This window comes from Ranitomeya imitator, chromosome 3 (assembly GCF_032444005.1).
Source record: "Ranitomeya imitator isolate aRanImi1 chromosome 3, aRanImi1.pri, whole genome shotgun sequence".
Classification (NCBI taxonomy): Eukaryota; Metazoa; Chordata; class Amphibia; order Anura; family Dendrobatidae; genus Ranitomeya; species Ranitomeya imitator.
In genome coordinates this window covers 844,412,224-844,434,255 of record NC_091284.1, presented here as the reverse complement: position 1 = coordinate 844,434,255, position 22,032 = coordinate 844,412,224, and the positions used below count along the sequence as shown (strand labels likewise).

At 51.5% G+C, this 22,032-nt stretch overlaps 1 protein-coding gene across 1 annotated transcript in view; it reads right to left on the bottom strand.

Annotated features, from left to right (window-relative positions):
- The window catches only part of DNHD1 (dynein heavy chain domain 1), a 349,228-nt gene that overhangs the window by 175,092 nt on the left and 152,104 nt on the right, over window positions 1-22,032 (bottom strand). The window contains exons 19-21 of the mRNA XM_069760007.1: window positions 13,024-13,121; window positions 10,068-12,939; window positions 9,856-9,991 (exon numbers count right to left, since the gene is read on the bottom strand). Of these exons, the coding sequence (XP_069616108.1) occupies window positions 9,856-9,991; window positions 10,068-12,939; window positions 13,024-13,121 (3,106 nt within the window). The remainder of the gene's footprint in view (window positions 1-9,855; window positions 9,992-10,067; window positions 12,940-13,023; window positions 13,122-22,032) is intronic.

The following is a 22,032-nucleotide window of genomic DNA, read 5'->3' as shown; positions in this document are numbered from 1 at the left end:
CGTTACTCCCACCTCCCGCATTCCCCTCCCGGCGCCCCAGTCCAAGAACACCTTTGCGACAGGCAGCGCCGGTTCCACGCCTCCAATTCCGGAGACGGAAAGGGTTTTCCCCGGTACCAAGTCTTGAGGGGACACCACCTCAGGACGTACTAGGGTTCGTTCAGCGCCTGTGTCCCGCAGTCCCATGACCGCGGAGCGGCCGATAGTGACGGGTTGGTAATTGTCCAGGGACCTCCCACCACCCCCTCCCACACATAAAACAGTGGACGGTTTCGGGGACAGGGATGGGGCCTTAAGACGCTGGGGACATGCTGTCTTGAAGTGTCCCAGCTGGTTGCAGTGATGACAACGTCTGGGTTCTGCGCCTGGCCTGGAGAGGGCAGCAGGGGGGTACACCCCCTGCACTCTGGGGGCTGGGGAAACAGGGGCAGGATTGGGCTTACCCCCTCTCCAGGTGCTGCTGGCAGGCTTCTTCGGCTCAGGCGCCCTGTTATTGGCATACTCATCTGCCAGGGCGGCTGTAGCAGAAGCCCCCTTCGGTTTCCGGTCACGGAGGAACTGCTGGAGGTCCTCTGGGTAGTTCCACAAGAACTGTTCCATGACGAACAGTTCCTGGACCTCCTGGCGGGTGGTGAGCGCTAGACCCGAAGTCCAGTGCTCTGCAGCTCTCAGCAACGCCCGCATGTGGTCGGTCCAGGTGTCCTTTGGGCCCCGCTGCAGGCTCCGGAACTTCTTGCGGTAAGACTCTGGGGTGAGGTTGTAGTGCTGGATCAGGGCCCGCTTGATGCTGCTGTAGTCCTGCTCCGCCCCGGCAGGTAAGTCCCCCAAAACTTCCAGGGACTTACCCCTCAAACGGGGGGTCAGGTATCTTGCCCACTGATCCGGGGCCAGATGGTGTTGAAGGCAGGTCCTTTCAAAGGCCAGCAAGAAGGAATCCAGGTCTCCATCCTTCTCAAGCAGAGGGAAGTCCTCGGCCCGGACTTTGGAAGCCCTGGACTCTGGTGGTGCTGGGGCGTCCAGCGGGAGCCCGCGTTGAGCCATCTCCAGTCGGTGCTGGCGCTCCGCTGCCCGCTCAGCAGCTCTCTCTGCCCGCTCCGCTGCCTCGCGGCGTTCTGCACGCTCAGCCTCCGCTGCTTTCTCTGCAGCTGCCATGAGTCTCATATAGGCGTCCTCATTACCCGCATCGAGACGTGCCACTGCCGCTGCAACAAGGGCCGCTGATGTGGACAGGCCGGGGCGGGTAGGTGGTGGGTAGTCCCTTGCCGGGCTAAGCACGGGTGGCTGGCTCCTTGGGGAGTCTGGGCTGAGCTCCCCCTCGCCTGGAACAGTACCGTCCACCACCACCTCCTCATAGGCCATAGCACTGGCCTGCGCCCTCACTGCACTCCTGGTGCCCTCCGCCATCTTTGCAACCTCTGGTTACTGACACAGCTGTAACCCTGACCTTGCACACAACTTATTATATCTACACTCTGACCGTCTAGTGCTGGGCTGACCTTAAGACCCCAGCAGTGAAAGTTACCACTGTGTTATGTAGGCAATCCAGTGACACAGTGTGCCAGCAATCAGAGCACATACAGTGATCTGACAATAACCCAAAAACAATAGAACGAGCTCTGAGACGTGGAATCTCTGTAGACCGCAATACCTGAACCTATCCTAAACACAACTAAAGGCAGCTGTGGATTGCGCCTGACACTACCTATGCAACTCGGCACAGCCTGAGGAGCTGACTAGCCTGAAGACAGAAAAACAAGCCTGACTTGCCTCAGAGAAATACCCCAAAGGAAAAGGCAGCCCCCCACATATAATGACTGTTAGCAAGATGAAAAGACAAACGTAGGGATGAAATAGATTCAGCAAAGTGAGGCCCGATATTCTAGATAGAGCGAGGATAGCAAAGAGAACTTTGCAGTCTACAAAAAACCCTAAAGCAAAAAACCACGCAAAGGCGGCAAAAAGACCCACCGTGCCGAACTAACGGCACGGCGGTACACCCTTTGCGTCTCAGAGCTTCCAGCAAAACGAATAGACAAGCTGGACAGAAAAAGTAGCAACAAAAGCAAAGAAGCACTTATCTAAGCAGAGCAGCAGGCCACAGGAAAGATCCAGAAGCTTAGGTCCAACACTAGAACATTGACAAGGAGCAAGGAAGACAGAATCAGGCGGAGTTAAATAACAAAGCAGCCAACGAGCTCACCAGAACACCTGAGGGAGGAAGCTCAGAAGCTGCAATACCACTTGTGACCACAGGAGTGAATTCAGCCACAGAATTCACAACACCACTGGTAGTCTTTAGTGTCTGGGAGTAGGGGTCCCACGCACACTATTACTCTGATCCCACGTACGCTGCCACCACTGTGAAGGATTACCCCTTCCTCCCACGTCACCAATCCGTGACGTCACTACACAGGCCCAGCTCTCCGGCGCCCCCTTTGTCTCTCAGGTCAGTAAAGGAACTGCACCTAGAGCAAATGGCCGCCGGGGAGACTGCCCTGTTACCCACACTGGGTATTCTAAGATTTGCAATCAGAGTAAAAGGATCAGCCCAAAATTAATTTATGATTTAATTGCCTTAAGGGCGCACTAGATAATTACAAGAAATATACAGTCAAAAAATATATCAAGAATTACAGTCAGAGTACAATATAACAACAATAATACAAGGCTTAAAGGTATAAAGCTGGAGGTCAATTTACCAGGTTGAAGGTCGCTTGTGGAAGCCGGGGGGGCATAGCATTCCGCAGGTCCAAAAACTTAGTTGCCGGGCAGCCCCCAGAAAGCCTGTGCTTGCTCCCCCCTCTGGCTGGCATACCCTGTTCCTTAAGAAATCATCATCGTCTTCTTCTGTGGAGTGAGAGCCTCCCAGTGACCTCAGCTTCTTCTTATACCTGGCTGAGCCCCCCTGCCTGCAGCTGGGTGGGCTTAGCAATCTCCACCCCCTCTGCCTCCCTGCAAGATTTATTCCCATATCTAATAAATGGGATAACTTCTCTCAGGATGATCGGATCAGCACACGGGCAGTACCAGCGCCTGTGGTTTGTTCTGCCGGTCGTACTGGGATCAAACCTGGACCCATTCGGTCCCTGTGGGAGGCTGATCCCTATATCTCGGGTTTCAGACCTCCCACCGCCACGGGAGTCGCCCTGTTAGATGCACAATTTCTTTAGGGCAAGGAGAATATTTTTTATGAGCCTGTACCTCGGACGATGCGTTCATAATTCACAATTCCATGTTAAAGACGGTTCGGCTGGGCTGCCATAATAGATGTGTATCCAGTGGCCACTTGGCATGCGTGTTTTAATTAAGCCCCCAAGCATTTCCAAGCCCCCTGGTGTCGTGGTTTCCTCATGGAGCTTTGAAATACCGTCTACAGTTTACACTGAGCTCAGCCAGTTAGCATACTAATAGGAACTTTATTCATTAGAAAAGGTGGGGGCCAGGAGCGCTCCTCTCTGCCGACCTGACCAGGAGACAAAATGGAGTCACGCCAATCTATGTTAGTATGCCCGTCCAAAGATGGCGGCTGTTCCCTCATCACAGTTCAGTGGACAGGATTGTATGGTGACTCATTGGTTAACACATGGAGGTTAAGTGGTTAGCACATGGTGGCCAATGGTTAGCACGTGGTGGCTTAGTGGTTAAGATTGCATGGTGGCTCAGTGGACAGCACTGTTGCCTTGCAGTGCTGGGGTCCTGTGTTCAGACCCCTTCGAGGACACAGGGTTTGTATGTTCCCCCCATGTTTCTTGGGTTTCCTCCAGATTTCCCGGTTTCTTCCAATATTCCAAAGATTGATAGGGAATGTAGATTGTGAGCACCGATGGGGACAGCGATGATGTCTGTACAGCGCTGTAGAATAAGATGGCGCTATATAAGTGAGTATAATATACCGTAGTCCCCAGTGTAAAATACAAATACCAGTCCCCTCATGCAGCAGCGCTGCTCCAGCGATGACAGTTTTCTCCAGCCACTGACTGGCTGCAGCGCTCACATGGAATAACAAGAGTCGGGACACCAGCCATTGCTAGAACAGTGCGGACGTGAGAATCATTGGGAGGGAATGGCCGCTTAGTGGTGTCACCGTGTCAGGTCCGGCGGTTCCAGGTCTCCCTGATGAGCGACTGCCGCTCTGATGATGGTCCTCATCTATACCGAGCAGGTACCAGGGAGACAGACGGACCCAGAGACCCAGGAACAGCAGCACCAAGAGATAAACCCACATAGTAAAGGCCTGTTCACACAGGCCACATCACAAGAGCCGATCCGTCAGTCTGCAGTCGATGACCTGAGCCCGGGCACAACGAGGGGTAACAGGACGGCTCCATCCCTGTGCAGCAGGGTGTCGCTGGCAGTATCCAGCTGTCCACATGGTCTATCAGCTGCCGATACTACAAGCCATTGGCCCGCGTGTACGATCCGGGAGGTGAGCACCACGAGTCCATGTAAATGAGCATTAAAGGGTTTATCCAGGTGTGGGATGAAAGTCTGCAGTCGCTTTATGTGACTGCAGACCACTGAATACTTACAGCGTGCGCAGTGTCAGGATTCTCCAGTGCTGGCGGTGACAGCAGGCGGTCATGTGACCAAGGTATGTGATTTGCATGCATGCGGTCACATGCTGACTAGATGTGCTGGACCTCGCTCACTTCACGTGTAATGAGAGGCTCTGTCCTCCTAGTCGGAATGCGAGTGGAAATATGGTCACAGACCGCCCGCTCTCACCACCGGCACCAGAGAATCCTGACTGTTATGACCTGGTGGTCAGGACAATAATGGACCTGGTGGTTAAGAGCACACGGAATGACCTGATAGTTACTGATAATAAAGGACGAGCTCTGGGACGTGGGAACTCTGCTGACCGCAATCCCTAATCCTATCACGCACACTAGAAATAGCCGTGGATTGCTCCTAACGCTCCTTATGCAACTCGGCACAGCCTAAGGAACTAGCTAGCCCTGAAGATAGAAAAATAAAGCCTACCTTGCCTCAGAGAAATTCCCCAAAGGAAAAGGCAGCCCCCCACATATAATGACTGAGTAAAGATGAAAATACAAACACAGAGATGAAATAGATTTAGCAAAGTGAAGCCCGACTTACTGAACAGACTGAGGATAGGAAAGGTTACTTTGCGGTCAGCACAAAAACCTACAAAAAGACCACGCAGAGGGCGCAAAAAGACCCTCCGCACCGACTCACGGTGCGGAGGCGCTCCCTCTGCGTCCCAGAGCTTCCAGCAAGCAAGACAACAATAAAAATAGCAAGCTGGACAGAAAAATAGCAAACCAAAGAAAATACAAGCAGGAACTTAGCTTCTGCTGGGAAGACAGGTCACAAGAACGATCCAGGAGTGAACTAGACCAATACTGGGACATTGACAGGTGGCATGGAGCAAAGATCTAAGTGGAGTTAAATAGAGCAGCAAGCTAACGAATTAACCTCGTTACCTGTGGAAGGAAACTCAGAAACACCCACCAGAAGAAGTCCATGGACAGAACCAGCCGAAGTACCACTCATGACCACAGGAGGGAGCTTGACCACAGAATTCACAACAGTACCCCCCCCTTGAGGAGGGGTCACCGAACCCTCACCAGAGCCCCCAGGCCGACCAGGATGAGCCAGATGAAAGGCACGAACCAGATCGGCAGCATGAACATCAGAGGCAAAAACCCAGGAATTATCTTCCTGACCATAACCCTTCCACTTGACCAGGTACTGGAGTTTCCGTCTCGAAATACGAGAATCCAAAATCTTCTCCACCACATACTCCAACTCCCCCTCAACCAACACCGGGGCAGGAGGATCAACGGATGGAACCAAAGGCGCCACGTATCTCCGCAATAACGACCTATGGAACACATTATGGATGGCAAAAGAAGCAGGAAGGGCCAAACGAAATGACACAGGATTGATAACCTCAGAAATCTTATACGGACCAATGAAACGAGGCTTAAACTTAGGAGAGGAAACCTTCATAGGAACATAACGAGACGACAACCAAACCAAATCCCCAACACGAAGTCGGGGACCCACACAGCGCCGGCGGTTAGCGAAACGTTGAGCCTTCTCCTGGGACAATGTCAAATTGTCCACCACATGAGTCCAAATCTGCTGCAACCTATCCACCACAGTATCTACACCAGGACAGTCCGAAGACTCAACCTGCCCTGAAGAGAAACGAGGATGGAAACCAGAATTGCAGAAAAACGGCGAAACCAAAGTAGCCGAGCTGGCCCGATTATTAAGGGCGAACTCAGCCAACGGCAAAAAGGACACCCAATCATCCTGATCAGCAGAAACAAAGCATCTCAGATATGTTTCCAAAGTTTGATTAGTTCGTTCGGTTTGGCCATTTGTCTGAGGATGGAAAGCCGAGGAAAAAGACAAATCAATGCCCATCCTAGCACAAAAGGATCGCCAAAACCTCGAAACAAACTGGGAACCTCTGTCAGAAACGATGTTCTCCGGGATACCATGTAAACGAACCACATGCTGGAAAAATAATGGCACCAAATCAGAGGAGGAAGGCAATTTAGACAAAGGTACCAAATGGACCATCTTAGAAAAGCGATCACAAACCACCCAAATGACCGACATCTTTTGAGAGACGGGGAGATCCGAAATAAAATCCATAGAAATATGTGTCCAGGGTCTCTTCGGGACCGGCAAGGGCAAAAGCAAACCACTGGCACGAGAACAGCAGGGCTTAGCCCGAGCACAAGTCCCACAGGACTGCACAAAAGAACGCACAAAGAACGCACAAAAGAACGCACAAAAGAACCAAAGATTCCAGGATGCCCAGCCAACACTGAACAATGAATCTCAGAGATAACTCTACTAGTCCATCTCGATAGTAGAAGGGGAAAAAATGAACCCCAAAAATTAAACCTTCTGAACTCCAAAGAGACACTTTGACCCCTTCACAAACAAGGAATTCGCACGAAGGACCTGGAACACCATTCTGACCTGCTTCACATGAGACTCCCAATCATCCGAAAAGACCAAAATATCATCCAAATACACAATCAGGAATTTATCCAGGTACTCTCGGAAGATGTCATGCATAAAGGACTGAAATACTGATGGAGCATTGGAAAGCCCGAATGGCATAACCAGGTACTCAAAATGGCCCTCTGGCGTATTAAATGCTGTTTTCCATTCATCGCCTAGTTTAATACGCACAAGATTATACGCCCCTCGAAGATCTATCTTGGTGAACCAACTAGCCCCTTTAATACGAGCAAACAAATCAGACAGCAACGGCAAAGGATACTGAAATTTGACTGTAATTTTATTAAGAAGGCGGTAATCAATACAAGGTCTCAAAGAACCATCCTTCTTGGCCACAAAAAAGAACCCTGCTCCTAACGGTGATGACGACGGGCGAATATGACCCTTCTCCAAGGATTCCTTTATATAACTCCGCATAGCGGCGTGTTCTGGCACAGATAAATTGAACAATCGGCCCTTAGGAAACTTACTACCAGGAATCAAATTAATTGCACAATCGCAATCCCTATGAGGAGGTAGGGCACTGGCTTTGGGCTCATCAAATACATCCCGATAATCCGACAAACTCTGGAACTTCAGAAGGAGTGGAAGACGAAATAGACAAAAATGGAACATCACCATGTACCCCCTGGCAACCCCAGCTGGACACAGACATAGATTTCCAGTCCAATACTGGATTATGAACCTGTAGCCATGGCAACCCCAAAACGACCACATCATGCAGATTATGCAACACCAGAAAGCGGATATCCTCCTGATGTGCAGGAGCCATGCACATGGTCAATTGGGTCCAGTACTGAGGCTTATTCTTGGCCAAAGGCGTAGCATCAATTCCTCTCAATGGAATAGGATACTGCAAGGGCTCCAAGAAAAAACCACAGCGCCTGGCAAACTCCAAGTCCATCAAATTCAGGGCAGCGCCTGAATCCACAAATGCCATAACAGAATAGGATGACAAAGAGCAAATCAGAGTAACGGACAATAGAAATTTAGACAACTGTACCGTACCAATGGTGGCAGACCTAGCGAACCGCTTAGTGCGCTTAGGACAATCGGAAATAACATGAGTGGAATCACCACAGTAAAAACATAGCCCATTCCGACGTCTGTGTTCTTGCCGTTCAGCTCTGGTCAAAGTCCTATCACATTGCATAGGCTCAGGCCCATGCTCAGATAGTACCGCCAAATGGTGCACAGCTTTACGCTCACGCAAGCGTCGATCGATCTGAATGGCCAAAGACATAGACTCATTCAGACCAGCAGGCATGGGAAATCCCACCATGACATCCTTAAGGGCTTCAGAGAGACCCTTTCTGAAGATTGCTGCCAGGGCACATTCATTCCACTGAGTGAGTACAGACCACTTTCTAAACTTCTGACAATATATCTCCGCTTCATCCTGACCCTGACACAGAGCCAGCAAGATTTTCTCTGCCTGATCCACTGAATTAGGTTCGTCATAAAGCAATCCAAGCGCCAGGAAAAACGCATCAACATCATGCAATGCCGGATCTCCTGGCGCAAGGGAAAATGCCCAGTCTTGAGGGTCACCACGTAACAAAGAAATAATGATCTTTACTTGTTGAACAGGGTCACCTGAGGAGCGAGGTTTCAAGGCAAGAAACAATTTACAATTATTTTTGAAATTCAAGAACTTAGATCTATCACCAAAAAACAAATCAGGAATTGGAATCCTAGGCTCTGACATCGGATTCTGAACCACAAAATCTTGAATGTTTTGTACCCTTGTAGTGAGATTATCCATCCAAGAGGACAGACCTTGAATGTCCATGTTTACACCAGTGTCCTGAACCACCCAGAGGTAAAGGGGAAAAGAGAGACAAAACACACTGCAAAGAAAAAAAAATGGTCTCAGAACTTCTCTTATCCCTCTATTGAGATGCATTAGTACTTTGGGCCACCTGTACTGTTATGACCTGGTGGTCAGGACAATAATGGACCTGGTGGTTAAGAGCACACGGAATGACCTGATAGTTACTGATAATAAAGGACGAGCTCTGGGACGTGGGAACTCTGCTGACCGCAATCCCTAATCCTATCACGCACACTAGAAATAGCCGTGGATAGCTCCTAACGAAAAATAAAGCCTACCTTGCCTCAGAGAAATTCCCCAAAGGAAAAGGCAGCCCCCCACATATAATGACTGTGAGTAAAGATGAAAATACAAACACAGAGATGAAATAGATTTAGCAAAGTGAGGCCCGACTTACTGAACAGACTGAGGATAGGAAAGGTTACTTTGCGGTCAGCACAAAAACCTACAAAAAGACCACGCAGAGGGCGCAAAAAGTCCCTCCGCACCGACTCACGGTGCGGAGGCGCTCCCTCTGCGTCCCAGAGCTTCCAGCAAGCAAGACAACAATAAAAATAGCAAGCTGGACAGAAAAATAGCAAACCAAAGAAAATACAAGCAGGAACTTAGCTTCTGCTGGGAATACAGGTCACAAGAACGATCCAGGAGTGAACTAGACCAATACTGGGACATTGACAGGTGGCATGGAGCAAATATCTAAGTGGAGTTAAATAGAGCAGCAAGCTAACGAATTAACCTCGTTACCTGTGGAAGGAAACTCAGAAACACCCACCAGAAGAAGTCCATGGACAGAACCAGCCGAAGTACCATTCATGACCACAGGAGGGAGCCCGACAACAGAATTCACAACACCTGACAGTGTGCGGTGCGTGAACTGTAAGGACTCGGAGGTCTGCCGTCACATAGAGTCACTGCAGAAATTCATATCACACCTGGACAACCCCTTTAACTCACCCTCCCCCATTCACACGATCATATCGACATATATACTTGTGGCGCTGTTCTCTTACCTCAAATTGAGATGACCCCCAAAAGCCCAGATGAGGGCGTACAGGAAGCTGGTCTGTGCCCGTTGGTGGTTGTCAGACTGGACACTCTGGTCGTTGTCAGGAAGAGTCAATGCTTCTTTCGTAGACAGCGCTCCACCTGCAGAGAGAGAGAGAGTGGATGAATGAACCCCGCACCCAAATCATCGTCCATTATTTCCATTGCACCAACCTACCTTCAGACCCGCTTGTTCCCCGTGGATCCTCATCATCTGCCAGGGGTTCTGCCTGCTCCGGCAGGCGATGGGAGTTGTCCCGGTGGAGATGTTGGTCCAGTAGAGCTTGCAGGATAGAGCAGAAGGAGGAGACGTGGTGAACTCTATGTGCACTGTGGTGAGGAGACAGGACGGAGGCACCATGTTCCTCCAGGAAGCAGAGGGTTCTGGGTATCAAATAGTCACTGAGAGATCGCAGCTTGTGCCGCGTGTTTCGTGTGACGCCGTGTCTCATACACATGCTGGACAGCGAGGCCATCAGTATTGCCCTCCATGTTTCTTTCCCCTCACAGTGCACAATGCTGCAGAGCGAGGAGAGAGCAGGAGTGAGGGCTGCAGTGTCTGTCATCTCGAAAATCAACCTAATTCTGTCACTGAGGTGTAGTCGCTGACCACTGGCCAATGTTAAAACTGGCTGTGGGCCAAAGAGGCAAGAAATGGGCTCCACCCACTCGAGGGCGGCCGCCCCATCCAGAATTACCCACTTCTGGGCTGCAGACTCAGATCTGTGCAGGATTCTGGAGATCACACCATCCTGGCCTGTCGCTCCTCCGAGGAATTCAGCGGGGCTTAGACTATTAGGGAAGAGATGGACGCAGTGCACGGACTGGTAGGATGGGCCGAAGGCAGTATTCACTGTTGCACTTGTGGCCGCTTCACTGGCAGTCACATGGTTGAGGGCCTGCTGCAGAACCTTCCAGCATGTTGTCTTACCACTGCCAGAAGGACCGGTCAGGAGGACTCCTGGACTCTGCTGTATAGCCCGATAAAGCCTGGTAATGCTATGACTGAGTTCTGCGTGACCTTCCAGTCCGGACTCGTGAAGGTGAAGCTGTACTGCGTGAGACAGCTCAGCCGTGGTCTGACTGCAGGGCAGTGAGGACACAGACATGGGAAACACAAGTTCCAGAACATCCATCAGATGTCTGGACCAATGGGCTGAGGCCAGGAGAGCGCTCATCACACTCGACTCCTCCTGTACACCGGCGCTCCATGTGGTGCCATCAGAATCCAAGTCCGGGGGTGATCGTTGATAGCCCAAGTCTCCAGCCACTCTCGTGGATTCTCCGTCTGACCTCAGTGACACAATGGCTTTCTGGACTATACTGTTCAGGAGAGGAAGGGCGCTCGCTGCAGTCACTGTTCCCGATTCCTGGGCTAGTCTGAGGAAACAGGACAACTTCTTGGCCAAAACCAAATGCTCTTGGAAACCTGCAGACAGAAGAGCAAGTTCTGCGACGTTCTGCAGGTCCGGAGGACAGAACGATATTGGTCTAAGGAGAAGATGGAGGCTACCTGGGAGGGCGAGAGAAGAGTCTATGTGAGGAAGAGTCATAAAGCAGCCATAGCCCCTCATCACCGACCATGGTCTATCCTCCATTTGGATGTGTCCTGGTCTCTCCACTCTTTGGCCGATATGCCCCAAATGACCTTCTTCCTTTATCAAAGCTTGACAGGACATCTGGATGTTGTCCAGTGTTTGCCCCAGTGATGCAAGCACATGGCATTTCAGTTTGTGGGCATTGTCCAGTACGAGCCACGCACCGGCCTGAAGGGCGCCCTGCAGATGAAGCATCAGTCGGTCAATATTCAGCCCAGCCCAGCACTTCAGCACCACGACCTGACGCCCAAGGGCACTGCCGAGTGACAGTAGGGTTTGGGTCCTGAGGCCTTCATCATACCCAATCACAGCTCCACACTGATAGTACTCAAGTGCCAGGATCACACCCAAAGATGTCCTGTCCGAGACAGCTGTGTCCATGACCTTCATGTCTAACCCGACATACTCATATTCATATGGCAATAGAAGCCCCAACACATCCACAACACAGAGAGGAGATGCGGGCACCACTGAATCTTCGGTGTTGGCTCTAGGTTGTGTCTCACTGACATCTCCCTGTGCGTCTGACAGTGTGGGCGCCCGGTACTTCATCAGCTTGGCCCAAGAGAAGGAATCCAGTGTTTGCATCCCTGAATCCAGCAGAAACGATGTCCTGTCCCGCTGCAGAACAGCCAGGCTGATCCATGCAGATATGAAGGTCTGCTCCTGATGGAGAGAAGGGTATTCAGACCTTGTCCTATTCCCTTGTCTTAGCATCTGTGCCAGGATATCCACCTTCATATTTTGCTGGTCTCTGAGCTGTGACCTCTTCTCAGTGAGAATCATCTTCTCCATGTCTTCGCACCACACCACCTCCTCTGTGACGATCAGGCACTGGAGGTGATAGGACCTCCCGTGTAGCGTCCACCGCCTCAGGTCTTCATAGTCAATGGCCCGGTGGAGGCCACTCTGCCGGCCCTCAGACAGACATGCTGTCAGCTCTTCTTTAAGACTTTCTCCAACTCTGTGCTCCAGTTCTATCAGCCACGAGACTGTCCTCGGGTTCCAGGTAATGGGCGCTGTTAAATTCAGGACCTTTCCATATTTCCCGATCACAGCCACAGTTGCATGGTTGCCAATAAGTGGGAAGGGGGAAGATTCGGTGGACTCAGGGCAGAAAATCACATCAGTGAACTGTGGAAAGCAGAGAAGAGCGCTGTTCAGCCGATCAAGAAGATCAGAAGAGGCAGCGAGGACATCAACCACATCCTGATCACTGAGGAAGAAGAGTCGTGGGAAGTCCAGACGGGAGATGCTCAGTACAGCCCCTGTCATCTCCATCATCTCCTCCATGACAATGATGCCCCTCTGAAGGGCAGAGCACAAAGAATCACCATAGAACTGCCACTCTCGTCTCTGGCTGGGGGTCAGGATGGACAATACCAAGGGATCGAGGAGCGTTACTTCCAGGAAGGAGCGATAACTCCGGTCCACAGACTGGAATCCCGATACCTGAGAGCAACACAAGGAGGTTAGTGCATTGGTGGTCACATGTCACAATGATAAGGGCTTACAGACTGTGAGATCGGCACTTACCGCCTCTAACTGCAGCATAGACGTCTCCAGCTCATGCTGAACCCTAGTCAGGAAGACCCACAATCTCTGAAAAGTGACCCACAAGTCTAAAACATGGCCTGAAAACGAGAGAAGACAGAGAATGAACGTGAAGCTCCACAGAAACTGACAGCAGGAGTTCCACAACCTCCTATCACCAGTGGAATATGGCAGCAGGCGCTCAACAGTCCTTTATGACATGAGGAACATGCCAGCATAGATTCTGAGTCCTCCTATCACTGCAGTAACACATCGACAGGTGCTTCATGTCCTCTGATCACCTGAGGAACATGGCAGAAGGCGCTCAAAGTCCTCTTGTCACATGAGAAACATGTCAGCAGGCGCTACATATCCACTTATCACCTGAGGAAAATGGCAGCAAGCGCTCCACGTCCTCTCCTCATCTGAGAAACATGTCAGCCGGCGGTCTATGTCCTCTTAACACCTGAGGAACATGGCACCAGTCGCATCATGTCCTCTTATCACCTGACAAATATGGCAGCAGTCGCTCCATGTCCACTTATTACTCGAGCAACATGGCAGCAGCCGATCCACGTCCTCCTATCACAGGAGGAACATGGCGGTAGGCACTCCACGTTCCCTTATCACCTGAGGAACATAGCAGCAGATGCTCCTCGTCATTTTATCAACTGAGGAACATGGCAGCAGGCGCTCTACGTCCTCCTATCAAAGGAGGAACATGGCGGAAGGCAATCCATGTCCTTTTATCAGCCGTGGAACATGGCAGCAGGCGCTCCATATGCTCTTATCACCCAAGGAATATGGCAGCAGGCGCTCAATGACCTCCTATCACAGGAGGAACATGGCAGCAGGTCCTCCATGTCCTCTTATCACCTGAGGAATATGGCAGCAGGCGCTCCATGTCCTCTTATCACCTGTGGAACATGGCAGTAGGAGCTTCACGTGCTATCACCACAGGAACATGTCAGCAGGAGCTCAATGCCTAATTATCACCTGAGGAATATGGCAGCAGGTGCTCAGCATCATCTTATCACCTGAGCAACATGGTGGCAGGAGCTCCATGTCCTTTTATCACCTGCAGACTATGGCAGTAAGTGTGGCACCCCAGGAGTTCAGGTACCACAGTGGTGTTGCCCTCCTCTTGGGGAGGGTAATGCCATGCCAGGACACAGGAGGGGTCCCTTTGGCAGGTAACCTTACATGCAACACATTCTGACTCCAGGCCAGAAGGGGGAGCTCTAAACCCGGTTTAAGGGGAACTTCCCTATAAACATCCTGGTCTGGAGGAGGAGTCAGTTAGTCTGGTGCAGACAAGCAGAGAGTTGACAGTTGGTAGCAGACAGTGAAGGAGCACAGAAGGACCGAGGCGCTAGAGAAATGCGGCGACTGGGCCTCACTAAGCTGAGCGCAGAAACCGGGCACCGGGAGCCCGAGGTCATGAGGAACTACAGGTCCCACAGCAGAACCGGAGGGCAGGAAGCTAAAAGGGACTTGCCCACATAATAACTGAAGTACAGCAGCAATCACAGTCCGAAGTAACCGTGGACAGAGACCCCAAAGAAACGACTCAAGTTGCCTACCGTGCAGGTACTGTCCCTGGACAGAGGAAGAAAGAGGACCTTGTTAGACAGCTACAGGCAGCAAGGGACTACAGACCAGCGCATAGTGGAAGGCTCCCAAACTGACCTGTCAAGGGGATTTCCACTTGTCTTCAGGCTGCCTGGACTTCATCTACACCTGTTGCCAGTACCCTGGACTGACGCTGCTTAGCACCAGTAAACCAGGTAAAGACTGCAACCCTGTGTCCTCCATTTAATTGCCGGCATTCACCATCCCTGCCAAATACAACGGGAGCCCTGGGAACACCGCTTCACCTGTGCTAAGTGACACCATCTTTGCTGCAGCACCATTGCCCCCAGAGGACCCCTTTAAGCAGCGTCGGTCACCCCAGACCGAGAACCACAGGTGGTGTCACGAACTTTCATTATTTTCACAACCCCTTTAAAGACCGTCCCTTTTACTTGGGCGCCCAGGGCCACGGACCACCCCTTTAATTGCGACCGGACCCGGTACCAAGTACCCCACTGCCCTGACGGGCGACTCATAAGCGCTCCATGTCTACTTATCACCTGATGAAAATGGCAGCAAGTGCTGCACGTCCTCTTGTCACCTGAGGAACATGGCAGCAGTCACACCATGTCCTCTTATCACTTGAGGAACATGGCAGCAGCTGATGCACATCCTCCTATCACAGGAGGAACATGGCGGAACGCACTCCATGTCCTTTTATCACCTGAGGAACATAGCAGCAGGTGCTCCACGTCCTCTTAACACCTGAGGAACATGGTGGCTGAAGCTCCTCATCCTCCTATCACTGGAGGAACAAGGTGGCAGGTGCTCCACGTCCTCTTAACATCTGAGGAACATGATGGCTGAAGCTCCTCATCCTCCTATCACTGGAGGAACAAGGTGGCAGGTGCTCCACGTCCTCTTAACATCTGAGGAACATGATGGCTGAAGCTCCTCATCCTCCTATCACTGGAGGAACAAGGTGGCAGGTGCTCCATGTCCTCTTATCAACTGAGGAAAATGGTAGTAGGCACTCCACATGGCTACTCCACTGTCATTGATGTTAGAGGGGGCAATACACAATATTAAGAAATGGGATATGTGAACTTTTGATCAGCGTCATTTGGATGTTTTGGGTTGTCACAATGATTTAAAAAGAGAAAACACAATAGTGTGACAATAAATGGCTTCACCCAACCTCTAACATCAATGACAGCTTGAAGTCTTTTGTGGTAGTTGTGCATGAGGTTCTTTACTTTCTCAGATGGTAAAGCTGCCCACTCTTCTTGGCAAAAAGGTTATGTGAACTTTTGTACGGGGTTATTTGGATGTTTTGGGTTGTCATTATGATTTAAAAAGAGAAAACACAGTAGTTTGACAATAAATGGCTTCACCCAACCACTAACCATGAGTGGAGAAAAAGTTTTGGTGTTATCATTCATATTCTCTGAAAAAAGGCCAAGAAAGCAAGAACTCTTCTGGGGTATGCAAACTTTTGAGCACAGCTGTATCAGCTGTGGATCATGGCAGCAGGTGCTCCACATCCTCTTATGACCTGGGGAACATGGTAGCAGGCAATCCACATCCTCTTATGACCTGAGAAGCATGCAGCAGGTGCTCCACATCCTCTTATGACCTGGGGAACATGGTTGCAGGCAATCCACATCCTCTTATGACCTGAGAAGCATGCAGCAGGTGCTCCACATCCTCTTATGACCTGAGGAATATATCAGCAGCCGCTCAACGCCAAGTTATCACCTGAGGAATATGGCAGCAGGCGCTCAATGTCATCTTATCATCTGAGTAACACGGTGGCAGGAGCGCCCACGTCCTCTTGTCACCTGAGGAACACGACAAGAGGTACACCATGTCCTTCTATTAGATGAGGAACATGGCAGCAGGTGTTTAACACCCTCTTATTACCTCAGGAACATGGCAGCAGGAGGAAAACTTGCTCCATGTTTTCTCATCACCGGAGGGAAAACGGTGGCAGAAGCTTCATGTCTCAGGAACATGGCAGCAGGCGCTCCATGTCATAGAATCACAGAATGTTAGAGTTGGAATGGACGTCCTGGGTCATCGTGTCCAACCCCCTACTCAATGCAGGATTCACTAAACCATCTCAAACAGATGTCTGCCCAGCCTCTGTGTGAAGACCTCCACTGAAGGAGATTCACCCCCTTTTGTGGCCGTCTGTTCCACTCATTGTCAAAAAGTTTTTTCTAATATCTATCTGTATCTTCTCCTTTCAGTTTCATCCCATTGCTTCTAGTTCTTTCCATCTGCAAATAAGAATAATGATGATCCCGCTACAATGTGACAGCCCTTCAGATATTTGTAGACAGCTATTAAGTCTCCTCTCAGTCTTCTTTTTTGCAGCTAAACATTCCCAGATCCTTTACCCATTCCCCATAGGACATGGCTTGCAGACCGGTCACCATTCTGGTCGCTCTTCTCTGAACTTGCTCCAGTTTATCTATTTATTTTTTAAAATGTGGTGCCCCGAACTGGAAAACATGAGAAACATGGCAGCAGGCGCTTCACGTCCTCCTATCACCTGTGAAACATGGCAGCAGGCGCTTCACATCCTCCAATCACCTGTGAAACATGGCAGCAGGCGCTTCACGTCCTCCTATCACCTGAGGAACATGGCAGCAGACGCTTCACGTCCTCCTATCACCTGAGGAACATGGCAGCAGACACTTCACGTCCTCCTATCACCTGAGGAACATGGCAGCAGACACTTCACGTCCTCCTATCACCTGAGGAACATGGCAGCAGACGCTTTACGTCCTCCAATCACCTGAGGAACATGGCAGCAGGCGCTTCACGTCCTCCTATCACCTGTGAAACATGGCAGCAGGCGCTTCACGTCCTCCTATCACCTGAGGAACATGGCAGCAGGCGCTTCACGTCCTCCTATCACTTGTGGAACATGGCAGCAGACGCTTCACGTCCTCCTATCACCTGAGGAACATGGCAGCAGGCGCTTCACGTCCTCCAGTCACCTGAGGAACATGGCAGCAGGCGCTTCACGTCCTCCTATCACCTCAGGAACATGGCAGCAGACGCTTCACGTCCTCCTATCACCTGAGGAACATGGCAGCAGACGCTTCACGTCCTCCTATCACCTGAGAAACATGGCAGCAGACACTTCACGTCCTCCTATCACCTGAGGAACATGGCAGCAGACACTTCACGTCCTCCTATCACCTGAGGAACATGGCAGCAGACGCTTTACGTCCTCCAATCACCTGAGGAACATGGCAGCAGGCGCTTCACGTCCTCCTATCACCTGTGAAACATGGCAGCAGGCGCTTCACGTCCTCCTATCACCTGAGGAACATGGCAGCAGGCGCTTCACGTCCTCCTATCACTTGTGGAACATGGCAGCAGACGCTTCACGTCCTCCTATCACCTGTGAAACATGGCAGCAGGCGCTTCACGTTCTCCAGTCAACTGAGGAACATGGCAGCAGGCGCTTCACGTCCTCCTATCACCTGTGAAACATGGCAGCAGGCGCTTCACGTCCTCCAGTCAACTGAGGAACATGGCAGCAGGCGCTTCACGTCCTCCTATCACCTGAGGAACATGGCAGCAGGCGCTTCACGTCCTCCTATCACCTGTGAAACATGGCAGCAGGAGCTTCACGTCCTCCTATCACCTGTGAAACATGGCAGCAGGCGCTTCACGTCCTCCTATCACCTGAGGAACATGGCAGCAGACGCTTCACGTCCTCCTATCACTTGTGGAACATGGCAGCAGGCGCTTCACGTCCTCCTATCACCTGAGGAACATGGCAGCAGACGCTTCACGTCCTCCTATCACTTGTGGAACATGGCAGCAGGCGCTTCACGTCCTCCTATCACTTGTGGAACATGGCAGCAGACGCTTCACGTCCTCCAATCACCTGTGAAACATGGCAGCAGGCGCTTCACGTCCTCCTATCACCTGTGAAACATGGCAGCAGACGCTTCACGTCCTCCAGTCAACTGAGGAACATGGCAGCAGACGCTTCACGCCCTGCAATCACCTCAGGAACATGGCAGCAGACGCTTCACGTCCTCCTATCACCTGAGGAACATGGCAGCAGGCGCCTTACGTCATCCTATCACCTGAGGAACATGGCAGCAGACGCTTCACGTCCTCCTATCACCTGAGGAACATGGCAGCAGGCGCTTCACGTCCTCCTATCACCTGAGGAACATGGCAGCAGGCGCTTCACGTCCTCCTATCACCTGAGGAACATGGCAGCAGGCGCTTCACGTCCTCCTATCACCTGAGGAACATGGCAGCAGGCGCTTCACGTCCTCCTATCACTTGTGGAACATGGCAGCAGACGCTTCACGTCCTCCTATCACTTGTGGAACATGGCAGCAGACGCTTCACGTCCTCCAATCACCTGTGAAACATGGCAGCAGGCGCTTCACGTCCTCCTATCACCTGTGAAACATGGCAGCAGGCGCTTCACGTCCTCCTATCACCTGAGGAACATGGCAGCAGACGCTTCACGTCCTCCTATCACCTGAGGAACATGGCAGCAGACGCTTCACGTCCTCCAATCACCTCAGGAACATGGCAGCAGACGCTTCACGTCCTCCTATCACCTGAGGAACATGGCAGCAGGCGCCTTACATCCTCCTATCACCTGAGGAACATGGCAGCAGACGCTTCACGTCCTCCTATCACCTGAGGAACATGGCAGCAGACGCTTCACGTCCTCCTATCACCTGAGGAACATGGCAGCAGACGCTTCACGTCCTCCAGTCACCTGAGGAACATGGCAGCAGGCGCTTTATGTCCTCCAATCACCTGAGGAACATGGCAGCAGACGCTTCACGTCCTCCTATCACCTGAGGAACATGGCAGCAGACGCTTCACATCCTCTTATCACCTCAGGAACATGGCAGCAGACGCTTCACGTCCTCCTATCACCTGAGGAACATGGCAGCAGACGCTTCACATCCTCTTATCACCTGAGGAACATGGCAGCAGGCGCCTTACGCCCTCCTATCACCTGAGGAACATGGCAGCAGACACTTCACGTCCTCCTATCACCTGAGGAACATGGCAGCAGGTGCTTCACATCCTCCTATCACCTCAGGAACATGGCAGCAGGCGCTTCACGTCCTCCTATCACCTGAGGAACATGGCAGCAGACGCTTCACGTCCTCCAATCACCTCAGGAACATGGCAGCAGGCGCTACACGTCCTCCTATCACCTCAGGAACATGGCAGCAGGCGTCTTACGTCCTCCTATCACCTAAGGAACAAGGCAGCAGACGCTTCACGTCCTCCTATCACCTGAGGAACATGGCAGCAGACGCTTCACGTCCTCCTATCACCTGAGGAACATGGCAGCAGACGCTTCACTTCCTCCTATCACCTGAGGAACATGGCAGCAGACGCTTCACTTCCTCCTATCACCTGAGGAACATGGCAGCAGACACTTCACTTCCTCCTATCACCTGAGGAACATGGCAGCAGGCGCCTTACGTCCTCCTATCACCTGAGGAACATGGCAGCAGGCGCTTCACTTCCTCCTATCACCTGAGGAACATGGCAGCAGACGCTTCACGTCCTCCTATCACCTGAGGAACATGGCAGCAGACGCTTCACTTCCTCCTATCACCTGAGGAACATGGCAGCAGACGCTTCACGTCCTCCTATCACCTGAGGAACATGGCAGCAGACGCTTCATGTCCTCCTATCACCTGAGGAACATGGCAGCAGGCGCCTTACGTCCTCCTATCACCTGAGGAACATGGCAGCAGACGCTTCACGTCCTCCTATCACCTGAGGAACATGGCAGCAGGCGCTTCACGTCCTCCAGTCACCTGAGGAACATGGCAGCAGACGCTTCACGTCCTCCAGTCACCTGAGGAACATGGCAGCAGACGCTTCACGTCCTCCTATCACCTGAGGAACATGGCAGCAGACGCTTCACGTCCTCCTATCACCTGAGGAACAAGGCAGCAGACGCTTCACTTCCTCCTATCACCTGAGGAACATGGCAGCAGACGCTTCACGTCCTCCTATCACCTGAGGAACATGGCAGCAGACGCTTCACATCCTCCTATCACCTGAGGAACATGGCAGCAGGCGCCTTACGTCCTCCTATCACCTGAGGAACATGGCAGCAGACGCTTCACGTCCTCCTATCACCTGAGGAACATGGCAGCAGGCGCCTTACGTCATCCTATCACCTGAGGAACATGGCAGCAGGCGCCTTACGTCCTCATATCACCTGAGGAACATGGCAGCAGGCGCTTTACGTCCTCCAATCACCTGAGGAACATGGCAGCAGGCGCTTCACGTCCTCCAGTCACCTGAGGAACATGGCAGCAGACGCTTCACGTCCTCCTATCACCTGAGGAACATGGCAGCAGACGCTTCACGTCCTCCTATCACCTGAGGAACATGGCAGCAGACGCTTCACTTCCTCCTATCACCTGAGGAACATGGTAGCAGACGCTTCACGTCCTCCTATCACCTGAGGAACATGTGTTATGGCTGGCAATCAGGCAACACAGCGTGCAGTAATCAGCGCACATACAGAGATCTGGCAATAACCAAAAACAATAGGACGAGCTCTGAGACGTGGAATCTCTGTAGACTGCAGTACCTGATCTATCCTCACACAACTATAAGCAGCAGTGGATTGCGCCTATCAACTACCTATGCAACTCGGCACTGCCTGAGGAGCTGACTAGCCTGAAGATAGAAATACAAGCCTGACTTACCTCAGAGAAATACCCCAAAGGAATAGGCAGCCCCCCACATATAATGACTGTTAGCAAGATGAAAAGACAAACGTAGGAATGAAATAGATTCAGCAAAGTGAGGCCCGATATTCTAGACAGAGCGAGGATAGCAAAGAGAACTATGCAGTCTACAAAAAACCCTTAAACGAAAACCACGCAAAGGGGCAAAAAGACCCACCGTGCCGAACTAACAGCACGGCGGTGCACCCCTTTGCTTCTCAGAGCTTCCAGCAAAAGTTAATAGCAAGCTGGACAGAAAAAACAGAAAACAAACAAGAAGCACTTATCTAGCAGAGCAGCAGGCCCAAGGAAAGATGCAGTAGCTCAGATCCAACACTGGAACATTGACAAGGAGCAAGGAAGACAGACTCAGGTGGAGCTAAATAGCAAGGCAGCCAACGAGCTCACCAAAACACCTGAGGGAGGAAGCCCAGAGACTGCAATACCACTTGTGACCACAGAAGTGAACTCAGCCACAGAATTCACAACAGTACCCCCCCTTGAGGAGGGGTCACCGAACCCTCACCAGAACCCCCAGGCCGACCAGGATGAGCCACATGAAAGGCACGAACAAGATCTGGGGCATGGACATCAGAGGCAAAAACCCAGGAATTATCTTCCTGAGCATAACCCTTCCATTTGACCAGATACTGGAGTTTCCGTCTAGAGACACGAG